Source organism: Sparus aurata, chromosome 11 (genome assembly GCF_900880675.1).
Source record: "Sparus aurata chromosome 11, fSpaAur1.1, whole genome shotgun sequence".
NCBI classification, from domain to species: Eukaryota; Metazoa; Chordata; class Actinopteri; order Spariformes; family Sparidae; genus Sparus; species Sparus aurata.
Window position 1 is genome coordinate 28,466,740 of NC_044197.1, and position 27,462 is coordinate 28,494,201.

The 27,462-nt window shown below is 43.0% G+C and overlaps 1 protein-coding gene across 1 annotated transcript; it reads left to right on the plus strand.

Moving 5' to 3' along the window:
* aspm (assembly factor for spindle microtubules) lies at window positions 1–27,361 on the plus strand. The gene is given in 27 exon segments (XM_030433846.1): window positions 1–449; window positions 605–748; window positions 2,074–3,616; window positions 4,739–4,843; window positions 5,703–5,804; window positions 5,915–6,061; window positions 6,196–6,435; window positions 7,278–7,345; window positions 7,447–7,588; window positions 8,632–8,762; window positions 9,986–10,161; window positions 10,680–10,825; window positions 11,452–11,537; window positions 11,647–11,859; window positions 13,097–13,301; window positions 14,546–14,694; window positions 15,137–15,265; window positions 15,998–16,192; window positions 16,552–19,756; window positions 19,759–20,954; window positions 21,962–22,111; window positions 22,228–22,419; window positions 22,592–22,784; window positions 23,196–23,350; window positions 25,606–25,782; window positions 25,926–26,098; window positions 27,109–27,361. Coding segments are annotated over 27 exon segments (9,741 nt in total). The 5' UTR covers window positions 1–173; the 3' UTR covers window positions 27,212–27,361.
* Window positions 27,362–27,462: the final 101 nt, after the last annotated feature.

Genomic DNA, 27,462 nt, shown 5'->3' on the forward strand with positions numbered 1-27,462 from the left:
CCTCATGTTGTTGAAGGACGCGTGTGTTTAACGTTTGCTAGTCGGCTAGCATTAGGGCAGAGCCAGCGCTAGTGAGCAGTCAGCGCAACTAGCGGAGATGAATTGCTGGATGTTTAAATAACATGTAAGTGATGTCGTCTGTTAAACTAATGCTCTTTTAGAAAAAAATTAAGATGTCGGAAACGATAGCGTCAACGCGGAGAGGATTCCTGGACTTTAGTCCGGTGAGGAGAGACGACGGCAACAAGGAGAACGATGTTCCGACGTTGAGTTTGATCCAGTTTTCAAAGGCTCCTTTTTTGACATTTGGAACAGTGAAGTTGGGAACTTCCAAGTCGGCTGTTTTGCTAATTGAGAACCCCACAGAGGACGCAGACGCGGAGGTTACTGTTGAAAAGATCCCCTCCAGTAAAGGCTTTTCTGTTGACCACGGCACGTTCACCATCCAGGTATGTCCTGTTCACGTCCCACCGAGCCCGTGGAAGCTGTCGGCATGTTTAGGAGCAGTATTAATCTCAAACACACATCAGTGTGCCCTGTATGCTTTTTGATTTGTCCACCTGCTGCATCTGGTCCGCTTGTTGACTTGTGCTCTGTGTCGCAGCCTGAAGGTTCATTCAGTCTAACGGTGACCTGGACTCCATCAGAAGAAGGTGGAATTAGAGAGCTCATCGTCTTCAATGCCAATGGGGTCCTCAAGCACCAGGCTGTCATGCTGGGGAGAGCAGAGGCACCGAAAAAGAAAAAGGTGAATATTCTGAGCCTGATGCAGAAGCTGTTGCAGCTTCAGTGTGATGAGATGGATCTAGATTCTTAGTGATTCTGTCAGATCTGTGCCAACTTCTTGATTTAAGGGGCACTGTGTGGTTTTGGAGAAGAAGCTCAAACTCAGAATTTGAAAATGTACACTATTAATAAAGTCATGACACAAACTCAAATGCTTTCCATAAGTGGATCAAATAAGCTGTTATCAGAGGAAAATACAGTTCCAGAACACTGTTTCGAGCTTGAAACGTGGCAGGGTCCGCCACATATAAACAAAGTAAACCGGTATGAAATTGTGTCATCCTTTAAGTAAACAAGCTCTTTGTTTTCATGACTGAATTAACTGAATTGATCGTAGTTTGTTTTGGCATTACAAGATCAGTCAATGAAGATCTGCCTCCGAGTAACGTTAAAGAGTTGTAACTTGACTGGAGGCATGAAGACACGAATGACTCATCGCTGAGATGTTTCTGAATGAGAAGAAATTAAGACAAAATTAACCTTTTTAAGAAGTTATTTGTTTTTGTTTTATAACATTAATTTCACTGAATATCATTCAATTCGAATACAATTTCAATTCATTGACATGTTTTTCAAACCGATTAAGAATATTATAGCACCTGTAGAGACGTAAAGTCCTGCCCGTTCTGGTGTGCCCTGTGAGACTTTTGATCCTGTTTCGAATTGTTCTATGGATCACACATATGATGAATTTAAAAGATAATTTCGCAAGTCAAGAAAGTCACAGTTTGTCACAAGGCTCGTAAAATACTATTTACTTTTGTATACAACCGCTCAGTGAACGACATCATTTCGCTCAATATGCAATAAAAAGCAATGAAAAAGTTGAAAATCCCAAAAGATCTGCCCATGTTGACATCATCACTTATGTTAAAGGAGAGCTGGTCAGTTTAGTGAGCTGACAGTATACAGGGCCCGCTATACAAAATGTTCAGTTTTCAGGAGTTCTGTTGAGCGTTAAACTAGATGACATCACTTACACTTCCGCTGTGTGTTTATTACCTATTTTCAGCTCATATGTCCTAGTTTTATGACAAACTGCAACGTCATATGTGTAATTAATGGCACAAATTGCAAGCATCCATATTTTTTCTGGGATGTGACTTGACATGCTCAAAATGACTTTAAGACTTGGACTCCTTCTAAAAATGATCCAGCCCTGAATTCTCTTGAAAACTTTTGATGAAGCAGTTCGTATTCAAGCATAATCAGTGGCCGTAACAACTACGTCTCAGATTGTGATGTTCACATGGAATATATCTTGATTGTTTTTTTTTTTTCTTACAGAAAAGCTTATGGGACACAATCAAAAACAAAAGGGAGGGTGAAAGAGTTGCCGCACCGAGGAGGATCAAAACGGATCAGCCGCTGAAGATGGCAGCCAATAAGACCTTCCAAGTGTCCCGAAAGCAGCAGTACAACAGGGAGAAGCCTCGCAGTCCGCTCGCTTCTCTCAACGAGGGCAAAACTGTCAGAGAGAGGTCCCTCACCAAGCACAGTCCCACTGACGACTTCCCTCAGACGACAGAGGAGCAGAGGAACTTGAGCTCCACTCAGAGCAAACTGTCTCTGGCCTGGTCGGAGCAGGAGAATATCCATCATGTTGAGAAGAATTCTCCTCTTGTTCTACTCGTCCCCACTGGAAACCTGATGGACTCTGGCAACATGTCTGGTAGCCCAGATGCTTCGGCGAACAGACCTGAAAACGGGAATCTTACCAAAGTGCTCAACAGGACGCTGTCACCCATCGGGACACCAGAGAGGTTTAAGAAGCTCATGCCTCATATTCAGTCAGATAGTCCACTTTCCGCAACTGTAAAGTCTGCAGCCGTTGACGATGGTGCAGACAGTGTGTTACCCGGAACCCCGCTTCTATCCTTGAAAGATGCACTGGCCATCATTGACTCTGATCTGTCCCACATTGCCACCAGTCCTGGAGACACTAGTTCAAGCTGTGGCTTTTCAGATTCACTGGAATCCAAGAGTGGGAATCATGGCTGTGGACCTCAGGGAGACGCCCTCAAAGCATTTCCCGATAGCCCACAGGAACCCGAGTCCAATGAGCCCAGACTCACTTTCTTTGTCAGCAAAACTGCTGTAGATTCAGAATCTGAGAAGGCGACGGTGAGGGTAAAAAAGACCTCTTTTACATCTGCCACAGTGACCAAGACGAAAGCACCGGTGGAGGTAAAATGTTTGAGTGGAAGGAAAATAAAGAAGTCAAGGCGGAGGCTCTTGGATAGAACCCTCGAGCTGTCTGATGGCAGCAGTCAGTGTGAGTCTGCTCCGGGCACTCCGATCCTTCCCGTTATAGACCCGGACACACCAACCAAGGCCAACTCCCTTTGCGGGGACGGACATCAAGCCCAGGAGTTTATCGCCTCCAGCCCGGCAGCTCCACGAGTCGGCGGCTCACCCACACCCGTCACCTTCCCCGTCACCTCCCCTCCACCTGTGGCATCCGGTCGCTTCTCTTTCTCAGCCACTCCTCCCGCAGTCGCTGCTCCCATCCCTTTCACGGTCACCTCTCTGTCACCCGTGGGCTCATCTTCTCTTCGCCTCAGCCTCACATCAGAACCAAATGTGTGGGATCTGTCTGCAGCTGCGTCGGCACCGCTGTCCCCTCAACAAGACTCATTCCCTATTCAGATGGCGGCGAAGAGCAAGAAGAGGAAGAGTGAGGAGTATTTGAAAAGCGACGGGAAGGTTGAGGTAGCGGGGAAGGCGGAGCGCGTCAAAAGGAGCAGGGTGGTTGCTGGAAAAACCGAGGCCTCCAGATCAGTCCAGGAGAGGAGAAGTGCATCACAGAGGCAACCAACGAGAGCAGCAGGTGAGCCGATCGGAAGAAGGAAGGATGTGTAAAAAAACTTAATGTAGCTTTATAGGAGAACTCAAAAAATTACAGTAGATGTTGTTTCTTCTGGGTTGAGCCTCACACTCTCCATTTACTTACCCAAAAAAAACATTATTCTGTAGCTTTTTTTTTTCTTGTCCATGGATAATTCTTCTGACACTACTGTCTACAAGAGCTGACGGTGTACAGAAACCTATACAGTCAAGGCGTGAACCTTTTAAATACAGTCTTAAAGGAACAGGTCCTCCCAAAATGAAAAATCAGTCATTCTCTACTCACCCACATGCAGATGGGAAGTCTGGTGACTTTTTTTTTTCAGGCCACAAAACATTACGGAGCTTACCCGCGAAACAGCCTGGCAGAATTCCCCTAAACAACTGAAGTAGATGGGGACTTGTTGAAGTGCTTATCCCTAGTTGATGTGTGTACCTGCAGTAGATGACCATCAGCTCCCTCCCGCGTGGAGAAGCAGCGCATTGTACTTCTAAATGGCGGCAATAGCAATATGTATATTAGCCACCTAAAAGTAGGCACATCTAAAAAATATAGATTTGTTTAAATGAACACTTTTGGTGCTTTACAATGCTCTGCTGCTTCTCCACACAGGGGGAGCTGACATTCACCTACTGCAGGTAATACACGTGACTAGGGATAAGAACCTAATACAGCCCCGCATCAAAAAGACCCAAACTATCACTTCTAGAATCACAAAACAAAGGCTTTGAGTTTGGGGCATTTTAAAAGTTAAGACTGTTGAAAAATCAGATTTCAGAAAAAAAAAAAAAAATGTTTTAACCAGTTGCAATACTTTAATTTTATTTACCCTTACTAGGCCTGTGCCAAGTTCAAAGTGGCTGCAAAAGTACAGTTTAAAGGTGCAGTAGTAGTTTTCTGAGTGTGCATGTTCAAACTGATGGTTGTGGGTGGTTACATCCTGGAGTCAGATATTCAGATCAATGTAATCATTAACTGACATTAATGTCCATCCACCGACACTGAAGTCAATGAGAAATCTTTAACATCAATGTCCAAAACTGTGTTAAATACCTGCCTTGTGTCTGGACCCTCCGTGTTTACTTCAGTGCTTTTGCTCCCCAGGCTCGGTATGCTCGGTGCGCTCCATGACTACATCATCTGTAAAGACGGCGCGGTCTGTGGTTCCTGCTCAGGCAAAGCAACCGAGCTCCAAACTCACCTCTCGAGGTATTAATGGTATTACATATCATGTGTAATTGCTCAAGTAAGAGTTAATTGCTGTACTTGTAGCGTAGGTTTGTTGGTGATTTAGGGGTAAAATCAGGGTTCGTACGGGTGCTTGAATTCCTGGAAAGTGCTTGAATTTCAATGTTGTGTTTTCAAGGTCTGAAAAGTGCTTGGATTTTAGCTTAAGTGCTTGAAAGTGCTTGACATTATAGCTCGGTGTCTTGGCAACATTGGGATCAGACTGGATAGTTTTCTTATTACAAGGAGAAATAAAATAAGTGTGTGTGTGTGAATCATCACACATGCAGCCTGGTAGCAATAGAGAAGGATGGCTGAGGAGAAGGTGAATTTGATGCAATTTGGACTGATGACACGTTTGATATTAATAAACTTTGATAAATAAGCGAAAAGCTTATAAAAGTTTATGTCAAAAAAGAAAATTACAGGGTGCTCTCAGGTCTCTCTTTGTCCCGGTGCAAGTGTACCTGAAGAACGCCAAGTGGCTTCCCTTTTTTTGGATAAAAAACTTTGTGTTCTCCTTTAATTTCTAAAGTTTTTGCTATCATGAAACATCATTTTAGATGTTTACAGCATAATACAATGTACATTATTGTGATAAAAAGTGAAAAAATAATCATGAGTGTATATATATTCCTGTAGATATGTATTTTATCCCAGCGATAAGGTGCTGGAAAATCTTGTAAATGACCCTTAAAAGTGCTTGAAAAGTGCTTGAATTTGACCTTGAAAAATGTGTACGAACCCTGTAAAATGTATAAACTGCTGCTTCTGTCAGATCTTTGCCAATTTGCCTAATTGGTGTTGGAATTGGAAATGACCCTTTATCCATTGTTCACAGGTGCCCAGTCTCTTAAGTCATCTGGTGCTTCATCTGTGAAGACGGCAAAGATTGTTGCCGTAGCGCAGTCAAAGCTGACCTTTATCAAACCAGTGCAAACAGGTAATGGACGGTAGATAATTATCAAACCAACTTCTGTGGTGTGTTAAAGGGCATTTTGCTGTTTATCTTGAAATTGTATTTAATTTTGTGCATCTGCTCCTTTCTTCCAGCCATACCGAGACACCCGATGCCGTTTGCTGCGAAGAACATGTTCTATGATGAGAGGTGGATTGAGAAGCAGGAGCGGGGATTTACATGGTGGCTCAACCACGTCCTCACCCCGGATGACTTTAAAGTGAACACGGAAGTCGCTAAAGGTAACAGACATTCAGCAGGCTCTGTAGGAGGCAGGAGATCATTTGTTCTGTCTGAACACATAACAACTGCTATAGTAACATTTAATGAGTTTTAAGAGTCTAAAACATTCCCATTTAATTTGCTTCTCGTGTAGTGAATGCTGCGTCCATCGTCCTGGGCAGCGATGACAAGTTCAGTGTGCCCAAAGCTCCCACCAAAGAGGAGATGTCTTTCAGCACCTACACGGCCCGGCGGAAGCTGAATCGTCTGCGTCGTTCCGCCTGCCAGCTGTTCACGTCTGATGCCATGGTCAAGGCGATTCAGAGGCTCGAACTGGAGGTGGAGGCCAAGAGGCTGCTCGTGCGAAAAGACCGCCATCTTTGGAAGGACATCGGTAAATGAACAATGTTTTACGGAACCTGTATGTAGGTGTTCAGGGCTCGAGACTGGTGTCGGCATGGGAGCAATATAAAATGTTTTAGTGACTAACAGTGATCTTCCAACAAAAGGGGTTTTTGTGAGTAAATGAGGAACTGAACCAAGTGTTATTAACAACGGTCTGTGACTGGATACTCAGTGTGAGACCTTACAGTTATCTGATGCTTTAAAACGCTCAATTTGGAGACTTGTTTGGTGAAACTGTATAACTTTGTACGCTGTTTACAACACACTCTTAACTATTTGGGCCTACCTATTGATTCAGTAAAGGTTCTACATGCAAATATTTCTTATTTTGTGTAAAAAAAAGAAGAAAAAAAATGTGTGTGTGTATTTCCATATTAAGTGGGAAAGCGAGATCTGATCCCAAAGGGTCACTCAAGCACATGTAGTGCCAGGTGTGAACTGATGGGCTCCAAACTGCCTACTTGTGATCAGATCACTCAGGACAGAAGCTTGAACCAAATGTGAACCAAATGTGTTCTCCATCATTTGGCACTGATATTAATCCCCTTCTTTCTTGGTCATACCTGCAATCTATCAGCACATGTTTGACGCGATGTCTGCATCATCTAGTGAGATGCTTGCCTATTCTATGAGTTGTTTACAGTAAGTAAAAAGGGAAAAAAAAAAGAGTTTGGAAGGTTAGATGATAGAAACAAAATAAGTAAAGGATCAACATTTTGTTATTCACGATGGTTGCAATCATTATTGAGGATGTCAGGGAAAAAGTTCTGTAGCTTTTCTCCTCGTACCCTGAATAAGCCTGAATGTAACAGTATATTTGTCGTCTTTTAGGTGAACGTCGAAAAGTCCTCAACTGGCTTCTTTCATACAATCCGCTGTGGTTACGGATTGGGCTTGAGGTATTCTAAAACAACAGTTTGGGTTTCTTTTTTACGTGTCTTTTCAAACATTGTTGTGAGCTTCGTCACCAACCATGCTGTGCTTGCTGAACTCTTTTCAGACAATCTACGGAGAGATGATCTCACTGGAGAGCAACAGTGACGCTGTGGGTCTGGCTATGTTCATCCTCCAGCGGCTGCTCTGGAACCCAGACATCGCCGCTGAGTACAGACACGCCAAAGTGCCTCACCTTTACAAAGACGGTAATTTGAGAGCGCCGGTTATTGTGTTGTCTGAACTGTTACTCTCGGGGCCAAAAAAAAAAAAAAAAAATAATAATAATCAGCAATTTCCTGAGGTGGAAAGTTTCCCTGGAAGCTGCTTGTAGTTTATCTGAATCCAAGGTAATTAAAAGGGATATTAGAGTGTGTTATAAGCTCAGGTTGTGTTTGCCACTTGAGAAACACAAGCCGCTTGTACCGTATCATAACCAGGCAGAAATACAAACCATTACAATGCAAATTAAAACTTAACAATGTGGGTGGGAGCTGAACTTTAATGAAATGACTCGACATCTTTTTTGCACTGATGTGAACAAAACCTTTTGATGTCCTGCTGACAGAACAACAGTGAGACTATGGAATCTGTCAGTATATATGTAATTAGTCAGTGGATCAGTGTGTCTATAGATATACATATATACAATACAAGTTTTGCCAACTAGAGGTGGAATGCAGTGTGTGCAATCGTTTGCAGGTATACTGATCTTCCATTAATGGTAAAGCTGATCTAGTGAAAGATCTGGAATTGTCTGCAAATGTAAAGCTACAATGTAATTCATTATTGTCATTATCTGCTAATTATTCATTTGTTTAGCCATTATTTTTTTGGATCCTGTCAGAAAAGCATGGAAGTCTCAATTTCCCAGCACCTGAGGTGACGTGTTCTGACGTATTGTTTCATTACATCAGTCAAAATCCAAAAGTGTTTCTATTTATAATTTTATAATTTTATAACTTGGCAAACCTTCATATTAAAGAAGCTGGAACCAACCATTAATCAATCATCAAAGTAGCTTCCATTTCATTTTCTTTTGACTGACTGATCTATTAATCAACTGATCATTGCCACGTTTGGTCACCGTTGGGTCCTTGGATGAAAATTACCCAAATTAAAAGCTTTACCTTCTATCCCTGAGACTCCTCTAGATTATGCTGTGAAGTAAGGGTTATGAACTGCACTGTACATCCAAACTATACGACAACAAAACAGATGTTTTAACATGTCTGTGTCCTTTCTTGGTTAGGCCACGAGGAGGCGCTGTCTCGCTTTACTCTGAAGAAGCTGCTCCTGCTGGTGTGTTTCCTGGACAAAGCCAAAGAGTCTCGGCTGATCGAGCACAACCCCTGTCTGTTCTGCTTGGATGCAGAGTTCAAGGTAGGCGAAGACGTACAAGGACTCCATGTCATTATTTAATGCGTAAAGATATTCAGTCACTCTCTTGAATTCAACCATAACATCCATCCAATATTCAAAAAAATCTGACCTTTTTTTTTTTTTCCCAAATTAAAGATAATATTTAACTTTGCTGCATTAAAATGTTTAAAAATGACCAGCCCATAGTGATCAGACAACCAGAGAAATTCATAATTGTACTTACTAAGATAACGTTGTGTTTCAACTTCTGAGAGAGAGTCAGAGAGTGAGAGTGTCAACTAACAGAACTAAACCTGATGTGAATAAATCTTTAAAACACAACCTTGTCCATGAACATTTCTGCCTGAGTAGAAGTGAACAGCAGTGGTTGCTGTTTAAGACTGAAGACAACAACACATACTGTGTTTAGGAGGAGTTAGACTTATTTTTTTTTATTAAACAATAATTAAAATGTAAAGCAAGTGACAAAAATTCACAAATGCTGTGGCCAGGTTACTTTTCAGTAATTTTCAACTGATCATAGTGCAGCTGTAGTTTGTTCAACTTAGTCGAGACAAATTTTTTAAAATTGCATTGAGTCAGCAAAAAAATGGTTTAAGATTAAAGAAATTGCCTTTTAAAAGATGATGACAAAAGCAAGCGAATAGATTCTAAATGATGTCCACACCTGAGTGATGCCTTCTGATATGTGTTATGGTGTTAACGCTCACAAACGACTGTCGCACATCACCGGCACACCGTCCTCGTCCGATCCGCCACGCGCTCTCTGAAACGTTCTCACACAGGTGATTTGAAAGCAGCAAACAGGTCCTCTTGTGAATTAGCCATAGCATATTAGTGTCACTTACTGGATTTGAGTGTGGATTAGAACAGTTATACTCCTGCTCAGCATGTGAAAGTCAGAGGTATTCGTTGCACGACTCCGTCCACCTAACCGTGATATCCTTACTGACCAGAGTTGGGATGAAAACATGTACAATTACACCTCTTATTTATACACACAGCTGAGATAATCACATCACTAATATCCAAACATCCTTTGGTGGATCCGTTTGCATTCATACCAAAAATAAACTGCACCAGTGTCTGTTTGTAAGTAGAACCACCTTTTCAAGAGGTCTCTGTCAGTCAGGCTGTTTGAACCGCATCTATATCCATTTTCTTGGTGTGTTAACCTCTTCCGTACTGTGCTTTTCTTGTTTTTTTGTTATTTTTCTCTACAGACGAGTAAAGACCTGCTGCTGGCCTTCTCCAGGGACTTCCTGAGCGGCGAGGGGATCCTCTCCCGCCACCTCGGCTATCTCGGGTTACCAGTCTCCCACGTGCAGACGCCCCTGGATGAGTTCAACTTCGCTGTGAAGAATTTGGCAGTTGACTTGAAATGCGGCATTCGTCTAGTGTGAGTGAGACGTCATGAATTTTAATGTGATGCTGCGATTCCCCCCGCCGGGACCGTTTTTCTTCGGAGGTTAGGCACACGGCAGAATCCCTGCAGCTGAGAGGGATTTAGTGTTTAGGAGTAGCGTCACTCTGGGGGGTTTCCTTTCAGGGATGCTCAGTGAGAGATACTTCCTCTGACAGCTCGCTCGCTTGAGTTTTTCCTTCTTTTAATGCACAGAATTACAGGTTGACAAATGTAACCACGTTGATCCAGCAAATACTTGCAGAGCAAAACTTCTTCAGTGCAATGCGCTGCTGCACTTGTGAGAGCCGTGTGAACAGAAGAAAAGTTCGATTTACTCACATTTGTAGTTTGAGTATTTTAAACCGTCAGTGTCCACCGGTTCTACAATACAGAGAAGATGTCAGGTTTATAGTGAGGCAACACAGTGCTACAGCAACAATGGAAGATTCTGTTGCATCATTTTTACAGATGTATGTTTTTAAATCTGATTCTCATGTTGGATTCGCTTCCAGGCGTGTGATGGAGCTCCTCATCCAGGAATGGAGTTTGTCGGCCAAGCTCCGCCTGCCAGCCATCAGCCGCCTGCAAAAGGTCCACAATGTCGACATCACTTTGCAAGTGCTCAAAAGCAAAGGGGTCGACCTCAAGGATGAACGCGGTAATTGTGATTTTTTATTTTTTTTTTCTCTCCGAGCGAACGATAAAACGAGGTGACGCTCAACCTGTGAAAGTGTTTGCCCTCCACCGAATGAAATTCTATTTTCTGTGTGTTCTGTGCAATGTTTTCTTTCACAGAAGTGTTACACATTCATTGTGTTTTCATACTGGGCTGTATTTTCCACCACTGTGCCACTTCACTTGAGCATGAACGCCTGTCTTTTCACCCCACACCTTTTGTGCTGGATCACAAACGGCTGCAAAGCAACATAATTGCTTGCTCTGCCCTTCATGACGCCGTGTTGGATGTGTGTGGACTTTATGTGTCAATATGATTGTTTGTCCCTGTGCAGTGAACATGTGTCAGAGTGACTAAGTAAGCCAGAATGAAGCTGAACCAGATTTTTTCAAATAGATCACAAAAAACAAGACCTAATGCTTTAAATTGGCTTTTTTAAATCTTGAAGTGTTTTGATATCTAAATCTATTCCTTTATTAACTAACAGGTATTTTCACTATCAATGCGTCAGTTATTATTGTTGGTTAGAAGGTAAGAATGTAATGCAGAAACAAACATTTTTTTTTTCAATATTCATCCTGCATCACTACTGGTGTCTTTATTTTCAGGCTCCACCATTGATTCCAGAGACATTGTGGATGGACACAGAGAGAAGACCCTGAGCCTCTTGTGGAAAATCATCTTTGCCTTTCAAGTGCGTATCCCAACTTGTGTTGTCACTGGTAGTTCATAACATTCTGGTCATTTATTAAACTGTGGGAAGATTTGTTGATTGATGTGTTGTCGTCGTATAATCGGTTTAGCTGGAAGTGATTTTGGACGGGGATCAGCTGAGAGAGGAAATTGGCTTTCTGAAGAAAACCTTAAGCACCAAACGGAGGCTGGCGTCGCTGAGGGCGGATCGGGGCCTTCAGCCGAGTCCCGCGAAGACCAGGGTGCCATATGAACACGGCAGCACCAAGATTACCCTGCTGATGGACTGGGTCCGAGCTGTGTGTGACTTCTACAATCTGAAGGTGAGTTTGAAAATGTTTTGAGCCTACAGGGAAAATTACTTTTAGTCTTTTTAGGTAGGTATGCATTATTCATTTGTTCACCTTGTTTACTTTGTCATTTGATGAATCAGCGCCCTGATGTTGGAAATGTACACTCCACCATGTTCACATTGCATTGACGTGTCAAATGCATAGAGGCAGCCAAATGTCCGGACTGTGGGTGGAACATGAACGTGTGAACCAGATTTTATTTACCATTAAAAGATAGTCAACTCTTCTGTCAAAACCACAATTCATCAATCTTCAAAGTCATATCAGTCGTATTAGAGACTAATCAATTGGTTGTCAACTATTTAATTAGATGCCAACAATTTTAAAAAATTGAACTTTTTGATTCAGGTTCCTCAAATGTGAATATGTTCTGGTTTCTTCACTCCTCTGACAGTAAGCTGACCATCTTTGTGATGGGGCAAGAGAGCCATTTGAGGAAGTCATCTTGGGTCATCATTTTTCACCATTTCCTGACGTTTTATAAACCCAACAACTAGTCAATTGAAGATATACTTATGATAATATCATTTGCTTTTAAATGTCTAAATCAGTCTTTTGTTATGTATTTGGTTCAGTTGATTAATGCAATTTTCCAAATGTTTCCATCAGTGTTGAAACCAGGTGAAGTCTGTAATTTTATTCAAACTGCCACTAAAACTTCAGGGAGAGCATGAGAGTGAGGAAGGACGTTTGCGAATGTTGCTTAACATGAACAAAATCTATAAAACATTACCTTATCCATGAACAGTCAGGTAGATAGATATGTATCAGTAATGATCCCACACTAGTTTCACGCTTACAGAAATGACATACTGTGCTTTCTAGCAAGAAAATAAATGACCGATTAATCCACAATGAAAGTAATTGTTGGTTGCAGCCCTAGTCATTAGGATTCATGCTGTGGGGAAAATGAATGTCTTTACCATATCTATGGTATAACTTATATTAAAGTTGCTGAACCAAAAAAATGTCCATTAAACCTCCAGTTTGCAATGGAGATGAATTAACTCATGAGACTTCTTTTCCCTGTTGAAAAAAACCAAACATCATTACAGTTTAACCCTTGACGTCTATCTCAACAAAGCAAAACAAACAATAGTTTCACTATGGTGGTGCTTATTTTTATAGCCCTAAATATCCGTCCCTTTTTCAAAAGTCCCCACAAGTTTAAACTAGACGGTAACTGAAGTGTGTTGTCTGTCTGCAGGTGGAGAACTTCACCGTGGCCTTCTCGGATGGCCGTGTCCTCTGCTACCTTATCCACCACTACCACCCCGGTCTCCTGCCAGAGGAGGCTGTCAGTCATGGCACCACTCAGACTGTCGAGTGCTCACCGAGGGGCCGCCTGGAGCTCAACTGCTCAGCCAGCGACTCTGACAACTCCTTTGACACTTTGCCAACAGGCCTGAATGGTACTTGTCAGCTATGTGCAGTTGTCTGTTTGGATGCACTTTTTAGAAAAAAGAAAAAGTCTTAGTGGATGTCTATACATCACTTACATGTCACAAAGACATTTGTAGTGCATTAGAGTGTGGAATACGAGGCACTTGAATAGATGTCTGAGGCATTTAGTTGAAACTGAGGAATTCAGCGAGATTTATGAATGCTGATGCAGGAATAAACCTGAATATTTGTCCAACATAAAATCATGACATTAGCCGGGGATTTTCAGCTGGTTTATCCACAGTTAACCCATCGGTTGTGAAATCTAGACTGTTTATTAGAAACGAACATTAAAGAGGAGAGTCTTAAAAGTAATGAGGTAAGCATTTAAAGAACGATGAAAATAACTTAAAATTAATTAGAATATTTAATACAATTAAATCAGGGCCAAAGTTGTGTTTTTATACATCTTATTTTCCTATTTATAAGAATAAGATTACCATTATTTTTTTTATTATAGTGACATAAGTTTTTGGCAGAAAGTGATTGGCATCCGCTGATGGTCAAATGTATGTTTATAAAAGTGTATCTACGACTTGTAAGATACGGCCAGATTTTTTTGTATAAAATGTGTAAAAAAAAAGAGTCAAAGATGGCTATATAATGTTTTGCAGAGGTGTCTACTGAAGTTAGCATGCTAAACAGCTAGCCACGGCCTGTCGTGTCAAGAACACCTCTTTTCTTACTAAACGAAAAAAATACAACTGTAGACTGCCTGAACTTCAGTCTCTCTTTTATCAGAACTAAGCCGAGTTCAATTGCCCCGTTAACCTCACTCTGTCTTGCTCTTCTGCCTCTTCATGCCTCTCCTATCCCCGCCTGCCGTGTCTTTTTGTCTCTGGAGTCATAGTCCTGGTCGGAGCTGCAGTAAATCACCTCCATCTTGTATCCCCTGTCTACCAGTCCCAGTTCAGTGTCCAGACTCCCCTGGCAACTTAGGGTGCGATCCAGGCAGACTGCCATCGGCGTATAGGGCTACTTATCTCCACGCCTAAAGGCAGCTAGTTGTTGCTACAGCTACAGCCAAAGATGGCAACAACAAAGCGTACATTGAGCACCAGTTCTTAGTTATGCTGCCCCCTATAGTTTGGAGCTACCTTCAAATTCTGGCCACTTCTTTCAAATGGCGCCTTTAAAAGAGATTATGAAGAGACAGTGAAAAAACTGGCTTGTGATGATGGTATTGGTCTTACTTATTTATTTTTTTTAACAGGCCCAGATTCTCCATCAGTGGAATTTAAAGTGCTACTGGAGAATGAGAAGAACAACTTCAGGCTGGTCAACACTGCTGTGTCTTTCCTGGGCGGAGTTCCTGCCATGATCAACCCGGCCGACATGTCCAACACCATCCCCAATGAGAAGGTGAGACCAGACATGGAGGTTTTTTCTTCATCCTCAGCAGCAATTCATCTGTCTGTGTTCCAAGAGGTCCAGTTGGTTATGGATTTTACAGCTTCCTTTTTTTTCTCTTTTTTTTTTTTTTTGTTTAATTTGAAAAAATATGTAAAATAGATGTCATTAGTCTTTATTTCGCACTGTGAACTTGCATCACCTTTCATGGGAAAGTCAAATCTATGAACCAACCCAGTAAAAATGTTTTCTATCTGCCTTATTAGTTCAAAAATGTTCACTTGATATTTTTAGGGATTTTTGTACAAACCCAATATGAATCTGTCATTAGTTATTTTGAAAGGGTAGAAAAAGTAAACTTGTACATTTGTTAAAAAAGGAACAAGAAAGAAAAATGTCCAGACCAGAGATAAATGCTACACTTTTTCCTTCATCTACATCTGTGTATTTCCAGGTTGTGATGTCGTACCTGTCCTTCCTGTGTGCTCGTCTTCTGGACCTGCGTAATGAAACCAGAGCAGCTCGGGTCATACAGGGCGCCTGGAGGAAATACAGATTAAAGAAAGATCTACAGCTCTACAAGGTTGGTTTAGAGTTTGGTACAACTGCAAAGGGATGGAGTTTTATGGATCCAATCTATTACATCTATCCAAAATGACTCGGTGTTCGAGTGTACAGCCACGTTAGTTCTTTTCTTTCTTTGTTTTGTTTGCTGACCAAGTCCTCCTTGCAGGAGAAACGAACGGCAGTTTTTACTTGGTTTGTCATGATCGTATTATTGTTGTTGTTGTTTCCATCTGGACATCTTATTTTTTAGGTTGGTTCTCTCACTGTTTTTTTTTTTTTTTTTTTTTTTTTTGTACTAAATATAGTGTGAAGTTGAGTGTAGATAAATTAAACAAATGCTGTGTAATATTTGTCTTTAGAAATAAGTAACAATAAATAGAAATAAAAATTGTTCTTCAGTCTGCACATTCTGAAAATGAAAAAGGCTGTATTTCAGTCAAGTTTTGTTGCGCTGGTGTTTCAGTAAAGGAAAAACATCAGCTTTTGCCATATTTTGATAAGATGCCTTGCATGGAGAGAAATATAAAAACTACAATGGAAGTTGATCTTGATTCTCAAAGCAACATTATATATAAAATTGGCATGTTGTGGGATTTTATCTTGAAGTAAACATGTATGTAATGCTGTCATCCTACCCTCCCACATAGTGCAGAAACAAGTGACAGGGCAGCGGAGTGGCTGAGACAGACACACCATTCACCCAAATGTTGTTTTAATATGTTTTTTTTTCCTTTTTTTGGGGATACAGGAAAGAAACATGGCTGCTGTGAAAATCCAGTTAGTTGTGAGGAGTTTTCTCCAGAGGCGCAGAGCTAAGAGACAGAATCAAGCTGCCGTTATCATCCAGTCGATATGGAGACGTTACGCAGCCCGCAACAGGCTGAGGCTGAAAAAAGAGGCTCAACTTAGGGCTCTGCAGCACGAGGCGGCAGCTGTCATCCAGGTAGGTGTTTATGCATATGTAGGGATGAAATGGGCTGTTAACAAACACACCAATGACGAAATTTTTGACTAACTATCTAGAATTGAAGCAATGCTAGACAATAAACGGTAGCAATGAGAGTTTACAGTTTCATCATCCTCATCCCTGATGGTTCTGACTTGTCGATCAGGTTTTGTCTCGCCTAGCTCAGACAGTGATCTTAATTGTAAAAGAGACACTGAGATTGGTCCTGAATTTACAAGCTGCTGCATCAAGATGTGTTATTTTTTTTCTTTGTCCACAATTTTAATGTCTGCCCATTTTGCATCCCTCTTGTGTAATTGGTCTTTAAATAGATGGTTCTTATCTTGTCCCCGCAGGCTCAGTGGAGGATGTTTTCGGGCATGAGAACTTACCAACGCCTCAGATACTACGCCATTGTAGTCCAAGCACAATGGCGAATGAGGAGGGCGGCCTCTGCCTATGGAAGAATGCACTGGGCGGCTACCGTCATTCAGAAGCACTTGCGAGCCAGGGCTCTTGTAAGAAGAGATCGGGAGCATTACCTCTCCCTCAGAGCTGCAGTGGTGAAAATACAAAGAGGGTTCAGAAGATGGAAAACCCAGAAAACGAAGAGGGAAAACAGTGCTGCCAAAGTGATACAAGCTGTGTTTAGGAAATGGCACGAGGCAAAAATGGCTGATAAAACTGCGGCTGCTTTAAGGATTCAGTCTTGGTATAGAATGCAGAGGTGCCTCCATCAGTACAGGAAGATCAAAACAAGTGCTGTGCTCATTCAAGCACAATACAGAGGTCACGCACAGAGGCGCTGCTTTCAGATGTTGAAGCTTCAGAACCGCTCGGCTGTTACCATTCAGAGTACCTTCAGAGGGCACGCCGTCAGAAAACGGGTGGAAAAGACGAGATGCGCTGCTGTCACAATCCAGCGACGGTTTAGGGCGTCTCTGGAAAGAGACGTGGAAAGGCGAATGTTTCTGAGGACGAGATGTGCTGCCGTTACCATACAGGCAGCTTATCGTGGAAAGGTGACCCGGAAATCCCTGGAGAGGCGGCACAAGGCAGCCACGGTGATCCAGGCGGCATTTAGGAAGCGTGCTGCCCAGAGGCGCTACCTTCTCTTGAGAAAAGCAGCAGCCGTGATTCAGCGCAAGCACAGAGCCACGATTTTGGCTCGTAAGACAAAGAAGGATTACGATGCTCTTAGGAACGCTGCACTCATTGTACAAGCCAACTGGAGAGGCAGAGCTGACAGGAAGAGGATAGAGAAGTGGCATCAGTGTGCAGCACTGATACAGGCTTACTACCGCCGGCACAAAGCGCAAGCAGAGTACAGGTTAAAGAAGGCAGCTGCTACAGTCATACAGCGTCACTACAGATCTTACGTGATCGCAAAGGAGAAGAGGGCGGCGTACCTGCACATGAGGAAAGCCTGTGTCACTCTCCAAGCTGGATTCAGAGGCACGAGGGTTAGGACGGAGCTAAAGAAAAAACACCGTGCAGCAACTGTCATCCAGTCCACAGTAAGGATGTTTTTATGTAGGAAAAGGTATTTTCTCCTACAAAGTGCTGCGATCGTTGTCCAGAGCCGATACAGAGCTCTTGTGGCCGGCAGGGCGCAGCAAAATGAATACAACGGGCTAAAGCAGGCTGCCATAAAGATGCAAGCCGTCTACCGAGGATTTAGAGCGAGGGAAGACCTAAAGAAGAGGCACAGTGCCGCCAGAGCGATCCAAGCTCAGTTCAGGATGCACAGAATACGTATGGCTTATCTTGCCACCAAGTGTGCCGCCATCATTATTCAGGAGCGCTTCAGGGCCAAAATGCTCAGGGATCAACAGATGCAGCAGTATAGAACAATGAAATCTGCGGCTGTTTATATCCAGGCAGCATATCGCGGCCACAGGGCCAGGAGGAAGATTGCAGAGATGCACCAAGCTGCCACACTCATTCAGAGAGAGTTTCTCACCTTTCAGGAGAGGAAACGGTTCCTTGATATCAAAGCAGCGGCTTTGGTTTGTCAGCAGAGGTACAGACGAGCCTTCCTGGCAAGAAAAGACCGTTTGGACTATCTGTCAAAGCGCAGGGCAGTCATTTGCCTGCAGGCGGCCTACAGAGGATATGAGGTCAGAAAGCAGATGCGTATCAAACACGCGGCAGCTGTAAAAATTCAGGCTCGCTTCCGAATGTACCAGCAGAGAACCTACTACAAGAAGCTCAGTTGGGCTGCCAATGTTTTGCAAACATGTTACAGAGCTAACAAGAAAATGAGAGAGGAGATGCATGCACTGAGTGCCAAGAGGAAAGCTGCTGTTGTGTTACAGGCTGCATATCGTGGAATGAAATCCAGAAGAATCGTCAGACAAAGTCATCAGGCTGCCAGTGTTATCCAGAGAGCTTACAGAGCACACTGTGAACACAAGCAGTATCTCACCTTGAAGTCCTCCGTCCTCACCATCCAGCGGAGGTATCGGGCCACTGTAGCAGCAAAGGAACAAATGCAAGAATACCAAAAGCTGCGCAGAGCTGCAGTCATCCTTCAGACAGCATACAGAGGGCAGCAGGTCAGAAAGGAGGTTGCTCGATGGCATCAAGCTGCCACAGTGATCCAGTCTGCGTTCAGAGGGCACAGAGAGGAAGTCAGATTCCACGCCATGCGTCTGTCTGCCATCATCATCCAGAGGAGCTATCGGTCCTGTGTTCTACAGAGAAGAGACAGAGAAAACTTCCTTAAAATGAGGCATACTGCCATTATCCTTCAGACAGCATACAGAGGGCAGCAGGTCAGAAAGGAGGTTGCTCGATGGCATCAAGCTGCCACAGTGATCCAGTCTGCATTCAGAGGGCACAGAGAGGAAGTCAAATATCAGGCCATGCGTCTGTCCGCCATCATCATCCAGAGGAGCTACCGCTCCTGTGTTCTTCAGAGGCAAGAAAGGGAGAAGTTCCTGAAAGCGAGGCATTGTGCCACAGTTCTTCAAGCAGCTTTCAGAGGTCATCGTGTGCGGACCGACCTTGCAAAGATGCACAGGGCAGCTACTGTCATTCAAGCAAACTTCAAGAGGCATAAACAGCAAACGGCCTTCAGGAGACAACAGTGGGCCGCATGTGTCTTACAGCAGAGGTTTAGAGCCCAGAGACAGAGAAATGTTGAGATAAAACGATACCTACAGTGCAGAAAAGCTGCTGTTGTGTTACAGGCTGCATATCGTGGAATGAAATCCAGGAGTATCGTCAAACAAAGTCATCAGGCTGCCAGTGTTATCCAGAGAGCTTACAGAGCACACTGTGAACACAAGAGGTATCTCACCTTGAAGTCCTCCGTCCTCACCATCCAGCGGAGGTATCGGGCCACTGTAGCAGCAAAGGAACAAATGCAAGAATACCAAAAGCTGCGCAGAGCTGCAGTCATCCTTCAGACAGCATACAGAGGGCAGCAGGTCAGAAAGGAGGTTGCTCGATGGCATCAAGCTGCCACAGTGATCCAGTCTGTGTTCAGAGGGCACAGAGAGGAAGTCAAATTCCACGCCATGCGTCTGTCCGCCATCATCATCCAGAGGAGCTATCGGTCCTGTGTTCTTCAGAGAAGAGACAGAGAAACTTCCTTAAAATGAGGCGTACTGCCATTATCCTTCAGACAGCATACAGAGGGCAGCAGGTCAGAAAGGAAGTTGCTCGATGGCATCAAGCTGCCACAGTGATCCAGTCTGTGTTCAGAGGGCACAGAGAGGAAGTCAAATATCAGGCCATGCGTCTGTCCGCCATCATCATCCAGAGATACTATCGAGCATGTCTCCTTCAGAGACGAGAAAGGGAGAAGTTCCTGAAACAGAGACACTCTGCCATCGTTCTTCAGGCAGCTTTCAGAGGTCATCGTGTGCGGACCAACATGACCAAAATGCACAGGGCAGCTACTGTCATACAAGCAATCTTCAAGAGGTATAAGCAACAAACAGCCTTCAGGAGACAACAGTGGGCAGCATGTGTCTTACAGCAGAGGTTTAGAGCCCAGAGACAGAGAAATGTTGAAAAACAACAATATAAAGAGGTTAGGAAAGCTGTCATTAATCTACAGGCCGCCTTTCGTGGCATGAAATCCAGAAGAATCGTCAAACAAAGGCATCGGGCTGCCAGTGTTATACAGAGAGCTTACAGAGCCCTCTCCGAACGCAAGCAGTATCTGAAATTGAAATCATCCGTCCTTACCATTCAGCAAAGGTATCGTGCTAATGTAGCCGCTAAAGCTCAAAGAAAACAACACCTGGAAATGCGCAGTGCAGCCGTCATGATTCAGGCTGCATACAGAGGGCAGCAGGTCAGAAAGGAAGTTGCTCGTCGACATCAGGCCGCCACAGTGATCCAGTCTGCGTTCAGAAGGCACAGAGAGGAAGTCAAATTCCACGCCATGCGTCTGTCCGCCATTATCATCCAGAGAAGCTATCGCTCTTGTGTTCTTCAAAGACAAGACAGAGACAGGTTCCTGAAAGTGAAACAATCCACCGTCTGCCTCCAGGCAGCGTTTAGAGGCTGGTGTGTCAGGAGGGACATTAGCAGACAGAATCATGCTGCCATTGTGCTCCAGTCGTGCTGGAGATGCACAGTGCATAGACGTGTCTTCCAAAAGAAGAGGGAGGCAGCCGTGAAACTTCAGCGGAGGGTTCGGGCGCTGCAGCTGAGCAGGTTGGAGAGGAACAACTTCACCCAGATGAGGCAAGCGGCTGTCGTACTTCAGAGGCACTGCCGAGCCTGGATTGCAAGACGACAGGTAACGCTTCAAATGGCAATTTAAGTAAACAGACTATTTGTGAGATGTGATTGTGACACTCATTAACTAACGTTTCAGAGATATCTGAAGTCGTCTTGTAAAACCACTGTACCCCCCAAGAAGTGATAGTCCAAAAGCCCCTTTAGCTTCAGCTGGGAGGTGTTTGCAAGAGCCGAGTTTGCTACATTTTACAAGATCTTTTAGGATTATTTGTTCATTTATTAAACTAAAACTAACAAAATGTCAAAGAAAATATGCTTACACCTATCTTCCCTACGCAATAGAAAAATACAACTGTACATCATCTGAATTCGAGTTGGGCTAAACTGTGTCGTAAACTCATCATAAAACACCTTTCACTCAAATTAGACAACATCTAAATAACTATCAACAACAGTCTTAGTTTGTCTTTCTATAGTTGTTCTATTCTGGCTCGACGCACTGTTTTCACCTTCTAATGGGTCCTGATCGGAGAAGCATTCAATCATCTCTGCTATTCCCTGTCATCAAACTGGCATCTGTCGGTTTTGGAAGCTGCGCTCAGTCCGAGGCGTCCAGCCGTGTTCACTGGGAGTCAGATGAGCCCTGTTAACCACGGTGACTCCATCCTCATCTGAGGTTGCGGTCCAGGCAAACTCCAGTCAGCTGTTGGGGTCCCTGGCTCCACTGCTAACTGCTGCAACTGGCTAATTGACTAATGGTTGTTGGCTACAGCAAAGGAGAGCAAGCAAAGAGCATCAGTTGCCGGTTATTCTGCTGACCCCGATGTTTTTGGAGCCCCCTTTAGAATCCTGACCGTATTTTAACAAAGACACCTTCAATGATCATACTTGCTGGATGTTTTTTTTCCTGCCTAACAGACAGCTTTTAGTTATTATCCACCAACCTTTAGAAACATGAAATTTGCGTATGGTGATCTATTTCAGCAAACCTCATGTCTGTAGTAAACAGGCTGAAAACTGCTAAACAACAAATCTCAGTATCCTTTGTGTGGTTTTGTGTTTCAGGTACTAGAGCAAGCCAAAGCAGAGAGGAGGCTCCGTTTTACATCGGCAGTCTACCACCATCTCAGTGCCATAAAGATCCAAAGAGCGCTCAGAGGCCACTGGGCTTTGGAGTCGGCCAGAAGACAGATCCATTCTGTCATCACCATACAGGTACGGTGTCCCACAGTGCCATTTTATAGATAAAATCTGTCACTGAAAAGCACTTTATTGATCTGATGATTTTATTTGAAACCTTTTTTTTTTTTTTTTTTCTTATTTAATCCTAGCGATGGGTGAGAGCGAGGCAGCAGAGGAGACGGTATCTGGAGGACAGGAGGAAGGTGGTTATAGCCCAGAGAGCAGTCAAGCGCTGGTTGGCCCGTCGCCACAAGGCTGCAGCTGTCATCCAGCAGACCGTCCGGGAATTCCTCCTTCGCAGGCGCCATGAGAGGGTTCAGAAGGGAATTGTCAAAGCTCAGGTACGAGATTTACTGATGAATTTTGGAATCATCGGAATTGATGGTACACACTTTTTGACTTTGTCATAAAATGGTAGTCATGCTGTGATCTCATGCGTCAGGGATTAGCAACTCATTGGAGCCTTCTTTTATTTATTTTAAACTTTTTCCTCTGCACACCATTTTCCTCCAGGCTCTGTGGAGAGGACATCGCTCCCGCCGACTGAATGACGATCCCAAGGTGTTGAAGTTGAGACACCGCTTACGAAAGGTCTCAGCCGAGGTCCGGGAGGAGGACAAACTGTGCAACAAGACGTCATCCGCCCTGGACTACCTCCTTCGATATAAACACTTCTCCTACATTCTGGAGGCCCTGAAAAACCTCGGTAAGGCTTTGCCAATTCTGGTTATTCACCCATATGAGCTCCCTGCTACATTATTTAGTTTGTGAACCTCTTGAAGCTCTTGACCCCTCACCTGTACCCACCATCATCCTGCGTTCTGTAATCGAGTTGAACAAGACAAATGCCAAATGTGCATGCCTTCTGTTGTTTTTTGTTGTGTGTTGTTATAGCAAAATGCCTGTCCTGTGTTGTCCAGATAAGACAGTTCATAACATATAAAGGTGCTTACTGTGTTCCCCCAAAATCTGAAGTGTGTAATGTAAAATCCAAACTACTTTTTATGTGAGCATGATCTCGGGTGTTTTCAGCCTCACGTTGTCCTGAGCACTAACAGGAGAACCGGTGTGTTGCTATTGTTCTTATGTTTATGTGTGTGTGTGTGTGTGTGTTCAGAGACCGCCACCAGGCTGTCCCCAGAGTGCTGTGAGCGCCTGGTAGAGAGCGGAGCCACCAACGTCATCTTCACACTCATCCGCTGCTGCAACCGGAGCGTCCCCTGCATGGATGTCATCACCTACTCCATCCAGATCCTCCTCAACCTGTCCAAGGTACAAAAGCATTTAAAGAAACCACGCGCTGGTCCTGCTCAGGGTGTCAAACTTGAAGATGGTGGAAAAATAAAGTGATAAGTTGACTTTGTAGAAGGCTTTCCCCGTCACCTGAAAAGGGGAAGGTATTGTTTGATTTGCTGTCCTTGAACGTCCGGTCAAGTTTCTGCAACTACCATATTCTTATTCATATTCTTACCTATTCTTTCACCCTGGTTGAAGCACATTATATCTCCCCCAAAAATGTAAATGTTGTATAAGGTAACACCCGTGTTGTCACAAGGTTTATATCCAGGGGGGAAAAATTGTCAATGTTGCAGCCCTAATATCTGCACCCTTAGTATATATATATTTTTTAATTTAAGGGCCACTTGAGAATGTTCACAGTCACATCCTCTGTGAAGTACTCGGGTAGGATTTTCTGTGACAGCCAGAGAAATCCACAGTCCAGCATCATTGAATGATTCAAACAAATCCTTTTTTTTTTTCTTTTTTTTTTTACACAGGCAACAGAGAGAGATGGGGAAGGTCTCATTTTTCACTTACGTTTAGTCTTTTCCAAGAAAGTGATTTAATACATTTTAGATAGAGCCCCTTTTAATATCCAAAACGGCAAGTAGCAGTTTACCAGAGGGTTTTGTGCAGAGCTACAGTATATCCTGACTGTGTGCAGTGACTTCTTGTTATGTTGTTGTGTTGACAGTTGAGGTTTTTATTTTTAAATTAAATTTTAGTTGCTGGTAAATGGACAGAGACAGACCTTTATGCTTTATGCTATACGCTAAGCTAACTGTCTCCAGTGTCTGTCTGTCTGTCCATGTTACAGTAGAAACCCTGCACATGGTGCTGTGTAACAAGTTATTAACAACTAACTTGTGTGACATCAGAGTAAAGCTCATGTGTTTATGGCTCTGAGGATGGACAGAGGAGGTCGGAGCGTTTCCTCACAAGCTCCGGTCTCTCACTTCCCCACAGACGTTCTATTTCTTAATATAAACTAACTCTTCCTCAGTTTCTCTTCTGCAAAACCAAGTTCAGACTCGAGGCCAACATGTGTTTGGCACCGTGTTCTTACTTTAGTGGTTTCTGTTCCCACAGTTTGATGCACATCAATGTGGTTAACGCTTGAACATTCTGCATAGTCTGCCTTTTCTATCCATGAGAAGACAAAGAAATGAAGAAATGAAAGATTGTTTTTGAATTGCAAAATCCGGATTAGAGAAATGCATCTTATTTCAAGCAAAACGATTGTTGCAAAATGAATGATTGGCAGTTCTATTCTAAAATGATGACAAACTTTCCACTTTAAGAGTGCATCTTCCACACTGCATCTCACAAAGACCTTGGATATTGTAGTTGTGTACTCTGTTTATTGTATGACATTTTTGTGTTTTCAAATCACAGAAAAAGATACTGGATGAGTCTGAAAGTTTTGGTGGAATTCAAACATTCTATAAAACAGTTTTATTGGCGGGATTTTGCCTCAGGGTTCATACGGGTGCTTGAAATCCTTGAAAGTACTTGAATTTCAATGTTGTGTTTTCAAGGTCTGAAAAGTGCTTGGATTTTAGTTTAAGTGCTTGAAAGTGCTTGACATTATAACTCTGTGTCTTTCACAAAATTGGGATCAGACTGGATAATTAATTTCTGAAGTTTTTGCTATTATGAAACATAATTTTAGATGTTTACAGCATAATACAATGTACATTATTGTGATAAAAAGTGAAGAAAAAATAATGAGTTTATATATTCCTGTAGAAAAGTATTTTACCCCAGCAATAAGGTGCTGGAAAATCTTTAAAATGACCCTTAAAAGTGCTTGAATTTGACCTTGAAAAATGTGTACGAACCCTGTTGCCTAAAATTGTTGCGGTAGACTTTTTATTCTGTTGGCTTCATTAAATGGAATATCCTCATGTCATTAAAAGCATTGCAGAAAATAAGTATGGAAGTTCAGAAAATTGCCACTGCACCACAATTAGCCATTTGTCCCCACGATGAAAAGGAAGTTTCTCCAGTTTGGCCTGCGAGCTTTTACTTTTGTAAAAAGTGCAAAAGAGAAAATGGACAATAAGAAATGTCAACACCCTTTATGAAACAGCAAAATGGCAGCAGATTACATAGATTTATACAAAGTGTTGTAGCCATTCAGGCATGATGTAATAAAAGCATCAAAGGCAGTTTTCAAGATTAAAGTTTGTACTTTCGTGGTTCTTTCTCTTTCTTTACACACTTCCTCTTGGTTTCTCCCTCAGTACCACAAGACGATTGATGCGGTGTATCTGGTGGAAAACTCTGTGGAAACGCTGCTGGACCTGCTGCAGAGATATCGGGAGAAGGCAGGGGATAAAGTGGCAGAAAAGGGCGGCAGCATCTTCACCAAGGCCTGCTTCCTTCTTGCGCTGCTCCTGCAGGACAAGCACCGGGCTGTGGTCCGTAGCTACTCTAACATAGAGACTTTTGAAATATATGAAGCCAGTAGTTTATTAAAATTGAAATACTGATATCAACATCTCATTGTATACAAAAGACAGCTGTTGTAGTTTCCTAAATGTGTTTTGCAATTTTCTTTTAGGAGGTCATGAAGCTACCCAAGGTCTTGGATAGGATCCGCAGTATTTACCGGCTCACCGCTCGCAAACACAAGATGGACGCAGAAAGAACTGTCATCAAACAGAAGATGAACGCATCAATCAACGGGAGCTTCTTCGTGCAAGCTACGCCTCGCAAAACCCGCCCCACGCCAAAGTAAGTATATGCATGTATAAGTACTAGGGATGCACATTTCTATTTTTTTTTATGACCCATAACCGACGTTCATTAACCGATTAATAACCGTTATTACACGGCTCTTCTTAATGCTGCAGAAAGCTCCATTCACTTGAAAGTGGCCTTTTTGCCTCTGATTCGCGTATTTCGTATCACTCCGCGCTCTAAAATCTTTGCTCTGCAAGTAGTCCCGGTCACTTATCACTGCAGCGTCTTCGGTTGCTAAGCGACGTCAGCTGATCTGTAGTCTACTTCATATGGGAAAAAAACTACTCCTATGCCACTAGTATGGATGAGTTTCACATTTTTGGTAAATACGGTGATTTCGAGTCTTGGCAAAAGGCTGAGTTGTCATCAAAGGTCGAGAAAAGAAGAAGAGGAAAGCAGCGAAGAGGGAGAAGCGAAACGGCGTCGGTTTGGCAAACTATTTCTCTGCTGAAAAACACTGTGAACGCCTGAACGGTAACAAATGCATTGTAAAAAGACATACTGTGTGACGTTTTTTTTCATGGTGGCAAGTAGCCGTGTAATAAGTGGGATAATGTATAGAACGGCGGTCATTATCAGGAAAATAAGTCCCTTCAGGACGGATCAGACCTCTCCGCTTCACATCGGGGTCGGGTTCATCCTGTCGGGAGAAAATAGAAAATTAGCAAATAACCTCATCTCCTTTTCGGTTGAAATTGTCCCACACAGAACTCCTTTTTGCTCGCTTCATTTTTGCTGTGAAGTGGGCTGTGGCGGAAAGCACGTAAAGGCACGTGTTGCACATGTGGCACGCGTCGACACGCTCCCATGAGTTGATTGACAAGTAGCTAAAAAAAACTGTAACCGATAGTATTAATCGGTCAAAGTTCCTGTTATCGGTTAACGGTTAAACGGTTAACCATGTGCATCCCTAATAAGTACAGTATTGTATGTGTTTGGCATATACAGAATTATGTGTTTTTGTCTGCAGTGGGAACTGATATCCTGTTTTTGATTTTCAGGTTTGCACCGGACTGGGTTCTGGGAAAGAACAAGCTAAAAGATATTGTGGACCCTCTGAGGGCGATTCAAATGGTGGCAAACACACTCTCCATTTTGTTGTAAATAGACCAGCTTTTATTTGTCATCTCATCTTTCTGCTTGAGAAAGTATTCTTTTATGTATTGTTTAAAGTTGTCCTTTTTTTTTTTACATGCGCATTTCCATTTTTTTCACGTGTGTATATATTAAAATGGATTTGTTTCTTTAACATGGGCCAGTTTCATGTGTCTTTCTTATGTGTCAGCATAATTTTCATTGTCCAAAAATCTGTGTGTGGCGTTTGGCAGATGGAAGCCAGGTAAAGCCAGTATTTT